Source organism: Callionymus lyra, chromosome 1 (genome assembly GCF_982586985.1).
Source record: "Callionymus lyra chromosome 1, fCalLyr1.hap1.1, whole genome shotgun sequence".
Taxonomy (NCBI): Eukaryota; Metazoa; Chordata; class Actinopteri; order Syngnathiformes; family Callionymidae; genus Callionymus; species Callionymus lyra.
In genome coordinates, this window is record NC_141818.1 from 17,149,100 (window position 1) to 17,168,627 (window position 19,528).

At 39.2% G+C, this 19,528-nt stretch overlaps 1 protein-coding gene across 3 annotated transcripts in view; it reads left to right on the forward strand.

The window, feature by feature from the left end:
• Positions 1-19,528, forward strand: part of dtx1 (deltex 1, E3 ubiquitin ligase) — a 49,058-nt gene that overhangs the window by 12,782 nt on the left and 16,748 nt on the right. For all 3 annotated transcript variants that reach the window (XM_087795004.1, XM_087794993.1, XM_087794985.1), the window contains exon 3: positions 14,422-15,145. In XM_087795004.1, the coding sequence (XP_087651130.1) occupies positions 14,422-15,145 (724 nt within the window). The remainder of the gene's footprint in view (positions 1-14,421; positions 15,146-19,528) is intronic.

Genomic DNA, 19,528 nt, shown 5'->3' on the forward strand with positions numbered 1-19,528 from the left:
AGGAAAAAGAGAGAGGAAGTCGAAGAGCTTCATGGATGTGATGAAGGAAGACATGAAGTTGTTGACGAGGGAGTCGGCAAGTGATCTTATCGTCTCCAATACTCTTGTTTTTTTTCTCCTTGTATGTCTCTGTGCGTCCGTTCTCCAGAGCTGCCTCCTCGTAACATGCTTGTGTATCTCTAACAAGACCACTGCCAACATACATGCATGAGTCAGCACAAAACTACGGGCCAAATCGGGCCTTTTGTAAATAGCGGGAGCTTGGACACGTACACCGCGGCCACAGGACCAGAGGCGGTTCTTGTTATTTAAGATAAACAAATGTCACAGGAAGCAGTCGAGGTCACAGCCGGCGCGTGTGGACGAGCAGCGAGACACGTGAACGTGTTCGAATGAACAGAGAGGATCAGCAGGTTGTGCTCTCTGGGACGGAAGCGAAAAATAAAAAAAGGGGGGATGATTAAGTCGGGAGTGGAGCAAATTTCAGGGTGGATTGAGGTTATTGGCAACGTCTTCTTAGAGCTCCTCCCGAGCGAGTCTCCATCCTGCAGTGGCCTTGAGTCAAATCGCAGTTTCTAGTTCAAAGACGCTTTTTTTAATTATTCTTTTTTTTTTTTCGACAGAACCAAAAATTTCTCATTACTCGGACAAATTTAGCTTCCATCCGGTGGTTTGTTCGGAGGCAGATATTAACCACCGCGTGCACGACGGCCCAGATGTTCCTGGAGCCACGACAGTGTTCTGAGGAACGACAGCTCTTTCATTTACACCAGCGCGTAACATTTACAGAAAAGGGTTTGAGAGAGACCAGAGCCACAGTGACGTAACTGAGGCGAGCCAAGATCAACCCCCTCTTCCTCCCTCTCTCCGCCACCTCCTCCCCTCTTGATCAGTCGTGGTGCACTCAGTGGCAGCGCGACCAATTCCAACTCCGCTTTGGTCCCCCGGATCACACAAGTGCTCCCTCATTCTGCTGAAGTGTAGCGACCGCGTGACAAATCGCTGGATCCCAAGTGGTTTCAAAGAAAATAAGTTTTATTCAAAGGGAGGATGATCTTTTGGGAGCAAGTCATTGTTGATGTTGAAATGTTAAAAAAAATACTCCGCCTTGAACGCAGCGGGTGACCTCGTATCACCAGAGACTTTTTTTATTATTCTGGTCAAATTAGTGAAATTAAAAACTCTCATAATCAGACAGAACTCTACACCAACCACTCAGAGCAGAGACATACGAAAATGTGTGAACTCGATTGTTTTTTTTAATTTATGCCAGCGTTCAACTGTGTAAAACATGTTCAAATGCAAAACTTTTCTTACTAAACATAACAGAAAGAGTACAGTTTAAAACAAAATGATGCTTTCGAAGAAGTGTTGTGGTTGTTTTAAATCAGCTCGTTTCCTTACTTACTGTTTGTATATAATGCACTTTACTGCAGGGTACAGTATTAAGCTACTACATTATTAATTTGTTGTTACATTTACATTTAATGTGTGTATATTTAATATCATTTACATCTTACACATATGAATGAATTAATGAATACTTAATTTCAAATGTGAATAATATGTTACATTTCAAACACTTGTCGACTAAAAACCTTTTTATGTTTGAAAAAGAGTAGCATTAGCTTAGTAATTCCGACTCCTTTTCCATATAGTACCTAGAACTATTGGTTATCTTACTTCCTGTATATCCTGTTTTTGTTTTGTTTTATTTTTAAACGCTAAGACAAAGAATCACCAAAAAACAACAACACCATAAGTTCTGGTGTCAAAATAAATACAATAAAAAGTATGGCAAAAAGTAAATCTCATCTAAAAGTGTGAAAACCTTAGTAATTGTCATACACTTCTTCTGTACCTTGGAAATACCATCTGTTTGTAGTACTGTTTGAATTGATCAATTGAAGTTGGACATGACTGAACTCTGCTAGTCGGTTCAACAGTTTCGCTCCACATATTAAAATTGCAAAAGCTTTTTTTTTTCAAATTTTAAAGATTTCCATCTGAGAACATCAGAGTTCTTCCTAAATATTCAAGTGTTGATGTATTTTTCATTCCCACATGAACAAGTTATGGGTGTCCTAGATTAAGTTTTAACTCCTAGAGATCATTTTTTAAAATGTTCCATCATCATTCCTTTCTGTTCATCTTCTAGTAGAATCTAGCTCCAGTTAATTTTCCTTCACTCCCAGCTCCCCAGGGTAACACAGGGGCTGAAGGGAATCCAGAGCAGCTGAGGACACCCTGGATAGATTATCAGTTTATCAAAAGAGCACAGAAAGACAGAAACACACTCACACATACACACAAATCAGAGTTCCTAGTGAACTGGACATATTTAATGAGTTGGAAAGAAAACACAAGCATGTATTCAGGTGTACAACGCTTGAAGATATTTGGTTTAAAACTGTTTTTAATTCCAATTCATTACTTGCTATTCATTATCTAATTATTTGTTACAAGCAGAGCTAAGTTAACAGCTTTAGCTGTAATTTAAAGATACCATCACTAATAAATCAACTGTGGATGTTCGTTAAAAGTAAAGTTGATAGAAGAACCCGTGAATGCATCTCAGCCCATTAAGAGATTGGAACACAAGCCAACACTGTGGACTGTGTAGGATTCTTGCTGGAAGCCAATGACACGCCTTCATGAAAGCTTAAAAGCCGAGGAGAGTAAGTAGCAACGTTAAGTGGTGAGAAGGGCAGCGATGTCACCGCCACAGTCTTTGAGCTAGCACGAGGTCACCCCACCCACCCCGGACAAATGAATACTTAACATTAATAGAAGCTCCTGAAAGTATGTTTGTTGTCAGAGAAGATAACATCTTTTAGTGTTTTCACTTTTTAAGTGATGAAGAAATCGTTAAAGGTGCAAATAAACATGTTTAGAGGGACTGGGTCACCACGAGTAGCTGGACTGGACTCCAGCCTGAAGACTTTGTGATGTAAATAAGAGGTATAACCCTTTAATATAGTTAAATATATATTTTTTATTTTTTCAATTTGACATAGCAAACTGCTTGTTCAGCTTCTTAACTAGAAATAAGTTTTGCCACTTAATGAATCATATTTAAGAAGAAAATATATTGTTTCCTGTTTTCAATTTATTTTGTTTATGTGGGGAAAAAGTGACATTTGTTAGAATTAATTAATAAATATACAAGTTTAATATAGAACTTTGGAAACCTTCAACAATAGTAAAAAAAAAAAAAAAAACATAACAAATTACAGTCATTTTTTATCATCATTAAAACATGAAAACATTTTGTATATAAAAACATATACATTTAAATAAGATATTAGCAGTTTGGCTTCATTATGCGCATAATTGTATTGTATGTGTGTAAAAGAAAAGCTAGGTAAACAATAGTCATCTTACGTTTAGAATGCAATATATTTTTTCTTACTTTGTGCAAATAAAGAAGCTTAAGTTCTCAATTTGCACAAGGCAAAAGAAAAAAAAACTGTTACTTAGCATTTCCTGCTTTAATTTCTCTGCTATTGCTCGGATATGTAGATGATGTTCTATTGACTCAAAAGAGCTCTTTGACCTCAACAGTAACAGATAGTCAGAAGTTCAAGGTCAAACACATAAATCCTGCTCCAGGCCTTGTTCGCACATCCTGTTTCCATAAAGTTATGGAATTTCAAAGATGAACCCCAACTGCACTGAATCTGTTAAGAATTCTCTGGAAATAATGAATTATTAACCGAGGATGGTTCTGAGTGAATTATGCATTTTTTCTTGCAGCTATTAGGTCATTAGAAGGAGTGAACACAGTTTATTCACAGATTTATGTTTTGTTCAAAATGTTTTTAAGGAACGATGAAAAAAAGATTTTTATAATAGAGTATATATAATATAATAATGTATCTGATAACTTCCTGTATGCTCATAGAGAAATAAAGTTCTTCATGTAAAGGTCAGCTAACGCTTTTGTCGCTGACCTTTGACCTCTGTCACACTAGATTCGTCTCACCCGGTGCAGTCGTTGACGGTGTTCCTCAGACTGTGACCGACAGCCGTGGAGTCATTTCGAAAAAAAAGAAAAAAGCTTCTCCTCACAAACTTATTAGCTGCACGCTGTTCATCTCAATGAGTCAGAGCCACTTTATTTGTCAGGTGTAATATCCGGAGCGGTAATTTCCCATCACCGTGGACACCCTGATGCTTTCTGTTTCGCAGGACACCCCGTCTCGGTAATAGATTCCCGGGGTACGTGTGACTTTAAGAGCGACGTCCTTGCAGCCCGTGATTCATGCTGGAGACGCTGGTGTAGCTGTTAGCCCGTCCATGTACGGCCGAGGCCGGCCCTGATGGAGAACGGTCTCTGCTGTGTCATGAGACCGTCTGTCAAGCGGCGCGTGCCATGATTCCACTAATGTACGGCCTGTTGTCCCGCTGTGAGGCCCGACCGACGTGATGTATGGTTGTTGTCACCAAGAAAGATAGCTGCATGTCGGAGGTGGGGTCGTGAAATATCGTCTGTCACTTTCACTCCTGCTAAATTGAGCTAACGGTGATTGCTTGCGGTGAAAAGGAGACAACCAACTTTAAAAAGAAAACAATAGATTCTTATTCGAAGCATTCTAAAAATCGTTAAGAAAGGTGGAAACTAGCTTTACTTAAGGTAGTTCTGCATGTCATGCTTTTACTGTTGCAGTGTAATATGGACAATGCTGTAACAATCGCAGCACAAATACATTTTTGCCACTGATGCAATTATCTAAAAGCGTTTGCTTTATCGCTTTATAACTATAAAAAAAAAGGTTTATATATTATCCGTGTCGTGTTGTGGTTCCGATGGGTGTTTTAGGCAGGAGATCACTGATGGAAGTAGTCTACATCAGGTCAATTTACAAAATAAAACCCTGTTAAACAGTCTTTAAATTGTTTTAAACTCTGAAACCTAAACATTACTTCATAACCAACACCAAGTCTCGCTTCATCTACTTGACAACATGGATGAAGACGGCTTCATTTTGGAAGCCAAGAGTCGGCAATAACAATGGCTAGACAGGTAATGAAAGGGGAACCAGGTCATTTGTGTCGAGATCTTCGGAACACCAATAATCGACAGCTTTCTGATCCAACTAAATCTTTTAGCGCTTCGACTGAATGGGCGGAGTTTATGAAAGTGATTCGTTTCTCGATTAAAAAGCTCACAAACCCAGGACTTTTTAGTGTCAGTAAAGTTGTAAACGTGGTTATATTAACAAAATAAAGCATAAGATTCAAGCATATTAGACCAGAAAGTGTCAGATACAACAAGAATAATATGACATCAAAACAATTGTTTTTGGAGTAACAGATTAAGTGGGGAAAAAATGTAATACAGTTCAAGTCCTTCAAGTTGATGTTCACTAATGAATGTGCATCATCTCATGTGAGGAAGACATCTAAATGTTTTTCTTCATACTCTATAAACTAGAATCTAAAGTGTGTCAAGTTAAAATATAATGACTAATGAGTTGCTGTACATTATGGATCTTTTGGCTGCAGTGATTTTTAATTTTAGGCCATAACTAATTGACTTCCTGCAGTAATGTTCTATTGACGTTAATTTACAGCGATAAGTTTTCAAGAAACTGAAAGTATTGCTAATAAAAATTAGGACACGACAACGTGTAGCTTGACTTTACAACGCGTGCTAGCAGAACAGTCAACAGCACTCCGTACTGAAACTGGAGCCGCACCAGGATTTAAAGAACATCTCCAGTTGGCTTCTGTCACGCATGAGACTAAAGAACGTGTCGATGTATGGAACATTAAACCTCATTGGGGTGGAGAAAAAAAAAAAAGTCACTCAAAAGGATATGAAATCTGTTTCTACTGATACGGCTCAGCTGTCGAGCAATGATGTCGCGTCGAACGTGTGAACGAGACTCATCTGATTACAAGGAGCCTGTGAAACTTTTCCTTGGCAGAGACGGCTTGTCATTGATGCTACTGAGTGTGTGTGTGTGTCGGTGTGTGTGTGTGTGTGTGTGTGTGTGTGTGTGTGTGTGTGTGTGTGTGTGTGTGTGTGTCGCCTGCAGCGATGCCTGCTGCTGCGTTGCCCTTGTGAGGTTGTGGCATCATTGCGCTGACATGCTAACGAGGATCCTGCTGGTCATGAGGGAGTGTGTGAAGGAGGGATGGAAGCAACCTCTTACTTCTGGTGTCCACTTAGAAACGCAGGAATCACCGCGGACGCCAGAAATTATATTAAGTTTTAGTTCAATACGTTTGGAAGGATATCGGTGCCGTCAAAATGTATTGAATGGTTGAATTTAAAATTTAAAACATTTTAATTAAATGTTGTTAAGCATTGAATTATATTGTATTAATGATAAAATATATATATTAAAAAATCTTGTTTTTTAAATAATTAACCCCTCAAGGGGTTAATGGATTGATTTACACATAGGTTTTGATATTATAATTCCAATAGTTAACAATTACATTCTAAATCAAATAATTTGAGTAGCAATATGACGTAGCCACTAACATTTTTATTTGAAATTCAAGCTTAAAAATAATATATAAATAAAAACATTGTTTTTTTAATTATTAGAATTTCAAACATTTTTAATTTAATTTACATTTTTTTCAGAAATCTTAAACTTATAATAAATAAATAAAAAGCAAACCTTTCAAATTATAATTTGAGAAGAATATGATTATTCAAAAGAAAACAATTCCATGCTTTATAAAACAAAATTTAAAAAAAGTTCATCATTTAAAATGACATTTTTTTTTTCCAGGCTTTTCCTTAATTTTTTGGACCTCCTGTGTTGTTCTCTGTGTTATCTTGACCTTTTAAGTGTATATTTTATTGAATATTGTTTTGATTGTTTATGCGCTTTGTGACCCTGGTCTGGAAAAGCGTTCTATAAATATAAATTACTTCCCGACCTATCTTTCAATATTCTGATAGATATCTGATGTACTTTTAAATAGACGTCTTTAAAGGGTGATAAATTAGAGTCAAGTATACGTGCCAAGACCTTGAACACATATTGTAAAAGATTATTAGTTTCACACTTTTAAAAAAGGTTTTAAAAACCTCAAATAAATGGGAGTACTTCATAGTTCCTCCATAGAGCGATCAAACTGTTCACCCCTCTGAACACTCAGGCGAAGGTTAGAAGCCGGCGGGGGGGGGGGGGCAGAGACGTTTGGGAACCAGGATGTTGTTTCAGTCTGTTGCTTCACTGCAGCAGGAGCTGGCAGGTGGACAGCGCTTTGACTTCATTTCCTCCAGATTTGGCGTTTTCACCTCACAAAATGCAAACTCTGCACAAGAACACAGGAAGGACTCGGGCCCTGGGATGGGGGGAGGGGGGGGTGATGGCTGCGGTGGGAGATCAGCCTCTCTTTTGTTGTTTCATTGCAGCTCTCACTTGCTCAAGCAGAAGTGAGACATCTTCTCCCGCATCCCTCCTTACTCTCACTTTCTCCACTGGCGCTCGTCCATCCAATCCGGCGTCTTCCTCTGTACCTGCCTCCCACTTTCCCTCTACCTCTCCTTCCATTAGACTATCTTTACCTCCCTCTTCTTGCTGTCTCATCTATTTTACAACTCATCTCTTCTCTCGTCCTTTTTATGTCGCTGCTCCCGTCTTCCAACCTCTCAACCATCACCAACCTCCTGCGCTCACCTTCATCCATCACGTCAGCGGAGACAAAAGAACTTGGTGGATGTTTCCTACTCTGGCTGATTATAATAATGCATTGAGGTGGAAAGTGCCCACTATGACAATAACTGAACATAGTGAGTGTGATTTATTGGCTTGTAATTCAAATAATTGAAATATAACATGTTATTTTTCAAGTCAAAACTAGTGAGACAAATGTTAAACTATATGCCAAAGCTTACATACTGAGCAAAGGTCAAGACTTCAGATCTGTTAGCTTGAAGCTAATATCAATGGAAAATCCCATTGACTTGCTATAGTTGACCTACAGGCACCAAACTGATACAGAAAAACTACCAAAATGTACTTTTTTTTATATTGATTTATGCTTTAGAAATCCAATATTCACTACATATAAACTCATCTTCTTACTGTATTATTTTATACAATTAAATAAATTAAAACTAGCAAAGCACTCATGCGATGCATACCTCTGTTAAGGAGCTTTTTTACATGACTTTATAAAAGCAAAGCATCCATTCAAATGAATAAAACGGCTTATATGACTCATTTATTTTGGTGACAAATTGCAAAAAATAATTGTTCTGACTATCACTTAAACTTAACATGGTATTTAACTCAAATTTTGGACCACTTATTGACGTTTGCTTTACCAAGAATCATAACATATTGAATTAGCTGCATTTCCCTGTTTGTTTGTTTTTTCATGTCCCTCACGTCAGTGCCTAGTTATCTGTTTTGCTGCTAGCTAGACGCATGATAACACATCCAAGTGAATGAAAAAAACGTTGTAAATCCTGATAAGACTAAGAAAAGTATTTTAGTTTATCTATAAGACAATCCATCCTTTAAATACATATAATCATATTTACTCTCACCACTCCTTGGCAGAGGCAAATAAATTGACATTTATATAATAGTATACATTACATTTATAACAAAACTACACATGCTGTATTTTTTTTTAATTCTACTTTGTCAATAAGTTTGCTAGCACGTCGGTTAGAGTGATTAATGTTTTTCACATTAAATATCCAGTCATTTAACGAGGCTCTGACTCCGTTGTGTGGAATGAAAGGCTCGTACTAAACTCATGAGCTTATCTAATTTTGATCTTGCTCCTCACATTGTGGTAAAACCGTCTTAACGTCGACCTCATTTATTGCTCGCTCTGATCTCTCCCGAGTCGTTACCGAGACGATAATGCTCCGTCAGATCTCGCAGGTACCACAATCTCCTCCTAATGGAGGACGTCAACTTGATCTTGTTTCAATAGCGACTCATGTATGGATCTTTTGAAGCCAGATGTTTGATTTCTTTTCTCCCCTCGGTCTCCGAGCGATGCATTTTTAACTGCTCGGCAACGTTTTCTTCATCATGCTAACAGCCGGCGTTGGTTTATTGTTTGTGAAGTCCTATTTTTAGAAGATGAAAGTTGTGTTTTGTTTTTTTTCTCACTCTGCGCTCTGGGGTTTATGTGGAAAACATCAAACGTGCTTCAATTATTTTATTTCCCCGCATACTGTCGAATCTATTAGCATATTGTCGGACATAAGCGGAGCTCTCGTCTCAGCAGGTTTTGTTAGTTTCTACTCAACGTTATGAAATGTACAAAGGGAAAAATGAGGAAAAACCTCAGTTGACCGGGAGAACGTTAGAGTGCCGCTCTGGCGGAATATAATTACAGAGTAAAGCAAAAATGAGAACTCGCTCAGGCAGTACCTTTGTTTTCAATGAGAGGTTTAACTCAGGATTATTCCTTAAGTACAATTTCTTGTTGGCTGCCCTGAAACTGAACTTAAGAAGGCATAAAAGAAGAATTGCTTATTTATATCAAACATAAATATAGGATTGAAAAACACGTTTTTGTACTTCAGCAACAACGAATTTGTTGACAAGACAAAAAAAACACTTCAAGAATATCCTCTCAGCCTTTATGGAAATGACTGCAACCACTGCCGTAAAGAAAAAGACATCGTTACATATGTCCATAGAGAACATGAGTCTCAGAATTCTAAAATAAAAATGGAAAAATAAAACACCTTAAGCAGTTTAATATATATAATTTCCATTTCTGTATTTATTTTTTAATCATGGCTCATATTCCATGCATAAGCATCCCTAGCCCAATGGCACCTCAAGTCATCCAGAAATAGCTATATTGTATTGTTATTTTAGCCCGTCTTCTTTAGTATTCCCGGTGGTGAGCTCATTTTAAATACCTCCCGGACAGAACTGAGCCGTGTTGTTGCAGGACCTGTTACTGGCCTCGCTTCTTGTGCTTAAAAGGAGAAAAAGCAGCTCCACATTGAAATAGACTGATCAAGGCGTGAGGGAAACGGATTATAAATTACAAGGATATCATGTAAAAGCTTGATCCGGCCGCTTCCCCGGCAGAGGAGCATTAACTGCGAGGTGATGTGGACTCTTAGGCAGGTCCACTCTCCGGGCACGCTATGCAGGAGCGAGACATGAGTTCGGGGGAAAAGTGACGAAAATGTGAAGAATTGCTTCGGTTAGAGGGAGCTGGAGAGGAGCCATCAGAGACGTGGAGGAGAGAGCTTCAGCGGTGGAGATGGAGGGGAGGATGGTTGGCGCCTGGTAGTGAGGACTTCTAAGAAATGGGCAGCGCTCCCACACAATAGCTCATTTTACTCCCATTTTCCACATCAAAAGTTTTATTCACGGTGAAACTGATCAGAATAAGCCATGTTTATGAACTTTCAAATTTGAGGAGACCTTCTCGTGTTGGTTTTGGGTCACGTTTGAAACCATTATCTCATTTTTAAAAAAGCAGGAAAACCTGTGATAATTGAAATACACATGTAAAATGGCAGTATGGAGTAAGCTGTGCTAAAATGTTGGTAGTAGTTCTGAGTTTGAAATTGAGGCTGAAGGGTATCAACTCCAACCAAACCAGCTCAAAATAATGCCACTGTAAATTCTTAAAATACTCAAATAGAAGTCAAAAAATTTTGATTACTATTAATTTCAAAGGAACTTCTATTTAATATAGTTAATATAATTTTCTTCTTCATTTTTTATTGAAACCGCTTTATTACACAGTTAAAAACTCAAAGTGATGTTGAATAACTGCCAGATATTGAAAATGTCATTAATCTCAGCACATATTTGAACAACTTTAAAGCCGTAAAAAAAAGAAAATCGATAAAACCGTGAGTGCCTTGTGGATAATTGTAGTCTTGAAAGTTTTGAGCATAACAAGGCAAACTTTTATTTCTAGTGCAGTTCTCAACAAGCCCGGTGACGATGATTCCGCCGGTCTGCTCCACTGCCGCCTCACAGAGAGGTCAATGTTGTCGCGGTTTAATTTCGCCACCCTCTCCATCGGAGCGAGTGATTCGCTTCACTTGCACAGGAAAACAAATGCTTTTCAGGACAGATCTGGACTGGAGTGTTTCTCTCCTCACCTGCCCTCTTGGGGAGTGCACGTCACCCGGTGGCCTCCAACGTCACAGCAGAGCCTCCAAACATTAGAGAAGGCTACACTGAGTGTGGAGGACGTGGAGAGAGAGAGAGAGGGACGACACAGGACACGAGAGGAGCCAAAAGAACACAGGGTCAGCAGGGAAGTGGACACTTTCCTGTGAGGTTGGAGCTGCCAACGTCAACAGTTGGTCTGCAGCAATAATCAGAGGAAAAGAGACGTCATTTCAGCCTCGATGATGTCAACACATCTTCATCATCGGGTCATTTGGAGGTCAAAGATTGATGTGTCATTTAAAGATGACATTTTTTACTAATAACCACAACACTAGTTATATAGCATTCTGAAAGAGATTTAGCTGTGTCAGCTTTTGTTAACAATAGACAATTTGACATTAACACTTTTGTGTTTTTGATTTATAATTTGATGAATATCAACCTAAATATGAATTGAAGATTGGCTGAGGTAGATTTCTCTAAATGACTCCAGTATATGAGGTACAAAAAGAAAGATGCAAACAACTGAAAACATGTCTTATAGTCTAGTTTTCTTGAAAGTAGCCACCTCTTTTAAAATAATCTTTTTCTTGATGAAATCAAGAGGTACCCTGTCTTGATTTTCTCCTCACAGGTGTGTCTTCTGGGTTACTTTGTCAAATGTCTTGACTTTTTAGTGGAGTTGGTCCAGTGGTCAGTTGTGTTGTGCAGAAGTCGAAACACGGCTGTCAACCTTATTGGAAAACTGTTAGAATTCCAATTATGACAAGAACCAATCAGATAAATGATAAGAAACCAGTGACTATCATTACTTTAAGAAACGAAAGTCAGTCAGACCGGAAAATTGCAAAAACTTTGAAAGAGTCCGTCGGGTGTGTCCAAACTTTTGGCCTGTACTGTAATTGTATTTATTTCAGTACTTTTATAAACATAATTCTCAACAGATTTTGAATAGCAATGCGGTTTAAAAGGTAAGGAAAAGTGACTTTTGAGTTTTAGAAAGCACTCTTTCCCTCCACTTGGTCACCTTGGTACAGAGGCCGCCCACAATGATTATTATTTCAGTAAAGGATCTAAAAAAGAATAAATTGCTGTTTAAACAAAAAACTTTGAAATCCATTAGCTAATTTCCTGTGCCATAAACAACTAAAATATCTAAGAAAAACATCTAAAGCTCTTGCTCTTGTTTTATGTATTATACATTTTTAACTGCAACAAGCAATATTACTCAAAAACAAAATAAAGGTATAGTTATAAAATCTTCAGGAAATTGTGATAAAGGGACAAAACTGCTTTTGTTTTGGTGGCGTTTAATCTAGATTAAGGAATATTTTTATTCAGTTGTATGGCTTGCAATCAATGCAATTGAATACATTTATTTTCCTTCCTGAGCTGACATGTATCACAATGTAAGAGGGAAAGAACATTGTAAATCTAGTATGTCATACCAAATATTGTAGTTAAGTAAAATTCGATTTATTCTGTGTTTTCTGTAGTCACAACATTCATCAGTGTTGAGCGAAAGATGTCTGTTTTGACACCTGGTCCTCAAAATATTTTAAATATTTATAACCGTTCCTGTCGGTTGTTTGGAAACCGACCGCTGAGCAAGACTGGATCCGTGCCACTATTGATCCTGCCGGAAACATCCTCTGAGCTAATTCTTCCCTCAGGGCCAACCGAGCTGTCCACTGCTATCATGGGAGTGCAGAATTGAATCACTATCAATTACTATAATTCATATTTTGTCCACTCGCTTTCATAGACAATTAGACAAAAATGCTGGTTTTGTCTGGTACACACCCAGATATGTGGTGACTAATGATTTTGGGGGAAAGCTTGAGTTCATGTCCTGATGTTTTTCATCTTGGTTTTTTATTTTTATAACTCTTTTAGGTAAGACCGCAGGTAGCGCAGGGAAGGTTTTTTTTTTCGTGGATGACTGAGTGAAGTCGTGAGAGACACAGCTGCTGGCTCACTGAGCAGCCATTGATGTGTGCGTATATGTGTGTGCAAATGGAATTAGCCATCAGGCCGAGTCCTTAAGCAGCAGTATATGCAGTGGCGACTCAAGGTCAGCGCTTCTGCTGACGTGTTTTATTTCCTGGCTCCGGCTCGCCCCGACTGGTAGATGCCACGCTACCATTCACGCTCCGACAAGTTCCCAGGCCTCCGCTATCATCCCCGTCCGTCCCTGGCAGAGGAGGAAGGCATTTACCCGTTAAATTAGCCCCGTGAAGCCGGGGCGTCGGTTGTATCCCCGCTGACGCTGTGTGTCCGGGAGATGGATAGACCGAGGTGTCCTGATTTCCCGAGTGGCCGCGGTAATTGTGTTATAATGAAGGTGGGGAGCTAAGTGACCACGCAGTGCAGGGAGGTACCCAAGCTGCCAGCCGACGTTCCCCATCTGGATGTTATCGTAAAAAGCGTTGGTGACAGAGAGCGACGGTGGGTGTGATGTGTTGCTTTAGGTGTAATACCTAATTAAAGCCGATCAGAAGGATGTTTTTCCTGGTGTGTGCAAACTCTATTGGGTGGAGACAACCAGCATGCTGTGCTGTGCTGTGTCTCAAATCGCATACTAGCGTACTCAAAGTTAGTATTTCTAGTGCGTTAGTGCGTCTCAATTCTTAGTATGCGAAATTTGGTGCGCCATGCACACTAAATTGGCGTACTAAAACGGCCACAAAACTGAGTATGGTACGATGGACACTAACCACCCTAAACGGCCGCCATCTTAATGACGTTTTAAACGGAAGTTACGTCATATATATATATCGAATATATTCATATACTTACAGGTGCATTTTAGTATTTTCAGTAGAAGGATGACAAGTCTTCGGTGCTGATACCAGCTTTAATTAACTCGCGAATATTTAGATTCTCATATTTTTTCTTAATTTCTTTTTCCAAACTTGCAAAACGTGCTGCCAGCAGGTGTCGATAGCGTTCAAACAGCTGGTTGAAATCCTCCTTAGATAGTAGTAGAAGAAGAAGCTGTCACCTCAATTCCGGTTAGTGTGTAGCAGCAGTGTTTGATTTGAGACATATTATCTGTGGGGAATTTACGTACTAGTTAGTATGTACACTATCCTGATGAGTACTAACTTCTAGTATACTAAGAGAAGTATGTGATTTGAGACACAGCACTGGAGTGTTGGGATACTTCATCTTCTGTCAAAAATGTTTGGGTTTTTTGTAGTTTTTTTTCTTAGAAGACCCAGTTAGCATCCCCCCTCTTCATCATAGCACTTGCAAAGCTACAATTTCTCCATTTTGTACAGGTGAACTCCCCAGATTTCAGTAACCCTTCCATTCTCCTCCTCCTCAGGCACCATGAGACCAGTGCAGAGAAACTTCTACGAGCCCTCGTCGGCGCCGGGTAAAGGCGTGGTGTGGGAGTGGGAGAACGACAACGGCTCATGGACGCCGTACGACATGGAGATCAGCGTGACCATCCAGAACGCGTACGAGAAGCAGCACCCCTGGCTCGACCTCACCTCTCTCGGCTTCTGCTACCTCATCGACTTCAACAGCATGTCCCAGACCAACCGGCAAACCCAGCGCAAGCGGCGACTCCGGCGGCGCATGGACCTGGCTTACCCGCTCATCATGGGCTCCATCCCTAAATCTCAGTCCTGGCCCGTGGGCGCCAGCTCGGGGCAACCCTGCTCTTGTCAGCAATGCATCCTCGTCAACAGCACGAGGGCGGCTTCGAACGCCATCCTCGCCTCGCAGCGCCGGAAGCACCACGGCGGGACGACGGGCAATCAGGGAACAGCCGTCCGGCAGAGCAACACATTCGCCGGAACGTCGCTCTGGTCGCCGACGTCCGCCTCCTCCGGCGCCCACAACAACATCAAAGTGGGAAGCGGCGGGCACGCCAAAGCCGAGCAAGTGCCGTCGCATCATCCCACGGCCAACTACCCTTGTTCCCCGGTGATGCCTTCGCTGACCGGCCACCACGCCCTCACCATAAACGGACAAAACAACCTGAACCGACCGGGTACTCAGCGCATCTCCATGGGGACAGCTAGAGGCACCGTCCCACCAGGGTAATGTAGCAAACACTCACACGCTGCCTTTTTTATTTCCTGCAGTTGGACGATTCTCGAAATATATATCTCGTGCATGATGATCGTATTCAGTTAATTTTACAGTTCAACTGAGGCAGTGGAAGGAGACAAGGGGAGACAATCTCCACTTCTACTTGTCTAAGCTGAATTTGAATACCTCATTGTCCGACTGTCATGAGCTTGTTATTTTTCACGTGCAGAGTAGCTCATCTTCAAAAAGATCTTGAATGTCTTCATCAGAGTATCTGCTGCCTCCGGTTTACATCCCATAATACGCTTACATCGGCTCCGGTTGGTGAGAAACCCGGTAGCAAGAAAATACTAGTAATTTGTTCCCATTGCTCCCTGCTGTATCTGCTCATGAGAAAGCGTCAGTGTGGAAATCCTGGATGCGTGCCTGCTTGTGTGAGTGTGTAACCAACTGCATCTTTGTTTGATGATGTGGCTGTGTGTGTGTGCGAGTGTGTGTGTGTGTGTGTGTGCAGTCAGACATGTGAAGTGGACTCTAGTGTAGCTGTGGAAACCTATTTGCCATGGAGGCACAGCTCCGCTGGGGAAGGATGAATAATGGATCAAGGGGGGGAAAATGGGAGACTTCAGCATAGTGCTCAGACCTCAGAGCCGTCCGGGCACAGAAACTAAGCAAAAGTGTTGAAACCGATACTCAAGTCCTGCTTTCTTTTGCTAAAATAAACCCTCCTCCGATCTAATTGGGCTCAGTTTTGTGATTTCAGAACTGGGGAAAAGAAACACTTCAGCATGTTCTCCCTCGTTTTTTTTTTCAGTCTGTTCTGTGTCGCTTTAGAAGAGGAAGAGAATTACATAAAATCTGTCTTCTAGGAATGGGATTATCCTGCTATTGAGTTCTTCAGGAATAAAATACTTTCCTACCCAACAACTCTTGGTTAACAATATATTATGCAATACCACAGGGATCAACCCACTTTTTCAATCATCCTTACACCGACGACAACTTCAGTTAATAATGTGTATCATATTAATGAGTTGTTGCCAAAGATCTTATTTTTGTATGGATTTTAATACTTGCTATCTACTTGAGACATTTAAAGAAGATTAACCATCTAGCAGAAATTTCTTTCACCTTTAAAAAAAACATAAATTAATAGTTATGTCAAGTATTGTTACAGAGGTTGTGAAAGGATTTCCTCACTTTTTAAAAGTAAAGAACAACCAATACAATTTCTATCTTGTCTTCTTTCCTTCAAGTAGTTTTGTCCTAATCTTCACGGATGAATTATTAATTCAAATTATTTATAAACTTTTCTTAAATAGAATTCATCAACATCATCAACTAGATTTGTTTTTATATAACTTCCACTTAATGTATCTTTCTTACATTGTTTTATTAAACATTAACATATTAAACAATATTGTCTGTTTTGAAAAAGGAAATATTTGCATTTTCTTATAACTGTGCTCTTAATTCATTTTAGGTATACACAAAAATTAATAATAATAATAATGTATTTACTAATAATAAATAATGTTATAATATTTGCCAATTCTGAGACAATTTCTGAAGGATCGTTTGACTTTCATTTTGACTTTTTATTTCACAAATGTTATAAATGATAATCAAGTTTTGTTTTTCATTATTATAACAATATCCAAAAAAACACAAAGAGACAAATTCTATTAAACAAAAGGTTACCTTATCTAGTTAAAGTTTTATTTTGTATTTACTTTGATAAACTCTCTCATCTTGTATTTTTAAAATATTTTTCTGTTTGACCTTGTTCCTGGTGTTCATGATTGTGTGTGAAATGTACGCAATACGAAGAACGTTTAGTATTTGACACCCGTGTGTGGATGAAGCGATCGTGATGCTGTGTTGGCAGCAGAATGAAAGACAAAGGTGCGACAGCAAACATCAGTTCTCACGCGAGTGGTTCGGTGTACAGGATGAATGTGGTTTGCAAACACACTGTGAAACTACACAAACACACACGTGTGGTGTGATCTCACATCACCACAAGTGTGCTACAGACAGATAAGAGACGAGCCCACGCTGAATGTAACGTTCACACACCCACGCCCCGCTGATGCCTTTGTCGTCTACTTAACGTGTTTGTAATGTCAGCGGCAAATCACCGCGCGACAACGGATGAATGTAAATACACGCATGTGTTTTTGTTCTTCCATCTTAGAGACACTTTCACACTGCACTGATTTTACCTGCTTTATTCTCTCTGATACACTCCGCCATCTCCTCATGTTGTCTTTTGCTTGAATGAATGAAACACATTTTCACCTTGTTAATGCTTATTTGTCTTTTCTTTGAATTTAATTCTGTATTTCTGGTTTCTGTATATATACCTTTATATGTATATGTAGGCATATTCCAAACCCTCATGTATCAGGTCAGCACTTTTTATTGTATAAATTATAACATTAAATGAGATTAAACGGATTGATAGTCAATATTAAGTGGCCTTATTTAAGATTACAACATCATAGAACTTTTATACAAAACTTAGTTTCAATTTTCCTTTTTCTTAATTGAGTATTATATACTGGTGAATAATTAAAACAATTGTATTTAACATGACTTTTAATTTGGTTCACAAGTGAAAGGAAGTGAGATTAAAAGCTGGATCAGTACTCATCTGTGGTTATGATTTGGTGACGCCTGAGTCAGTATTAGTAAGCTATCTGGGAGAGGCTCAGAGTAGAACTTCCTCATCAACAGCAATAAAAACAAATTTTCTGCCTGTATGAAGAAATATTTTGGACTTAAAAACTAATTTCATTATTGGTACACACAGGAACTAGGGGCATAAGAAAATATCGGCATGGCTATCTATTGTGATATTGTTTTTTTACGATACTGTATCGAATTTTCATTTTTTATGGTTTATAGTTTGATAATATGTGTGGAAAATAAAATAATTAATATTTTACAATTGACATTCAAATCTTTATGACATTTATCTTTCTGTTTCAATTTAAACTTCCAGCCACTAGAAGGCAGCAGTCATTGTGTCTCCGCAGCTAAATGAACATTGAAATCCTGCGAGATCCCTGAGATGACTGAGGACGAGAGGATACAGTCGACTCCAGCAGCTTTTAAAAGCTGATGTTTGGACATCATTTTAAACACATGAAACTAGTAACGACTTTGTCAAGAGTGCGGTGTGTAAATTCTGCAAAGTACTTATATGTCGCAATATGTATCGCAATATATAGTATCGTTGCCCCTGTATCATGATACATATCATATACAGTACATACCTATTAGATTCTTGCCGATAATAAGCCCTAACAGGGACATTTTTCTTGTGATTACAATCCTACAGCATTTACTGTTGTTCATGAATTTGCAAAGTAAGGAGTGTGTTTGATCATATCCTGAACTAAACGTAAGCGATGTCATCGTCCAATCACAATTAAGGTCATTCCCACTCCTCCTCTTGACCAGAGTTTTCCTAAACCTGAAGACTACATTTCAAAGATAGTTTTATAACCGTGGTTCAACCACGAATGGGCTAATGTCACAGACAATATGTGTATGACATAAAGTCTATGGTTCAGTATCACTTTTAGTGGCATATTAAGCAAGATCAATTAGTGGAAACCGTTAGATTGCGAAAAATGCATTTTGATTCAAAGAAAGTTTTTTGACTCCAAACCAAAGCACCTTGAGTCGATTTAACTACTTTTTTATTGTCTCGACGGAGACTACAGGTCACCGCGTGCATTCATCACTGGAGTACGACTGTCACGGGGAGCTGCTGATCCAATATATAAAAGTGCCTTTTGATGTCCTCTGATACATGCGCACGTATTTCAGGTGGCATCATCTGCTGGCGTTTGTCAACAAATCACCTTACGTTCATATTGCGGTTGCAGAGGAGGGCTGATAAATCACCGGCCGACTCTGTCGTCTCACAAGCTGTAAAATGAAGAGGTGAGGCTTGTAAAGTCTGACATGTAACAGCAGATGCAAGGCAGCAGCTTTATATCGCTACGACTGTTCATGCTTCACACGTTCACACGTTGACGTCTGACAAGGATGAAGACTCCTACACGTGTGTGACGAGATTATAAAATAATCTAATGTTGCTAGAAAGGTGATGTGAGGAATTTATGACTTCTCTGCTGGTTAAATCTGATATTCTAAGATGGTGGTTAGACAAGAAGGACATCCTCCTTTCAAACATTACTAGCATCTGCTCCTAATGTGAGCTTGAAACAAATCCAATATCAGATAATCAATCGATATTTTTTAACCGAATGCCGTTTTTAATGTGCGTTTTCTACAGTTAATGGTTTTATATGTTATATATTTAAGTCTACAGTTTGAAAAAGGAACCTAAAAAAAGGGCCACGCCAGTACGTAAA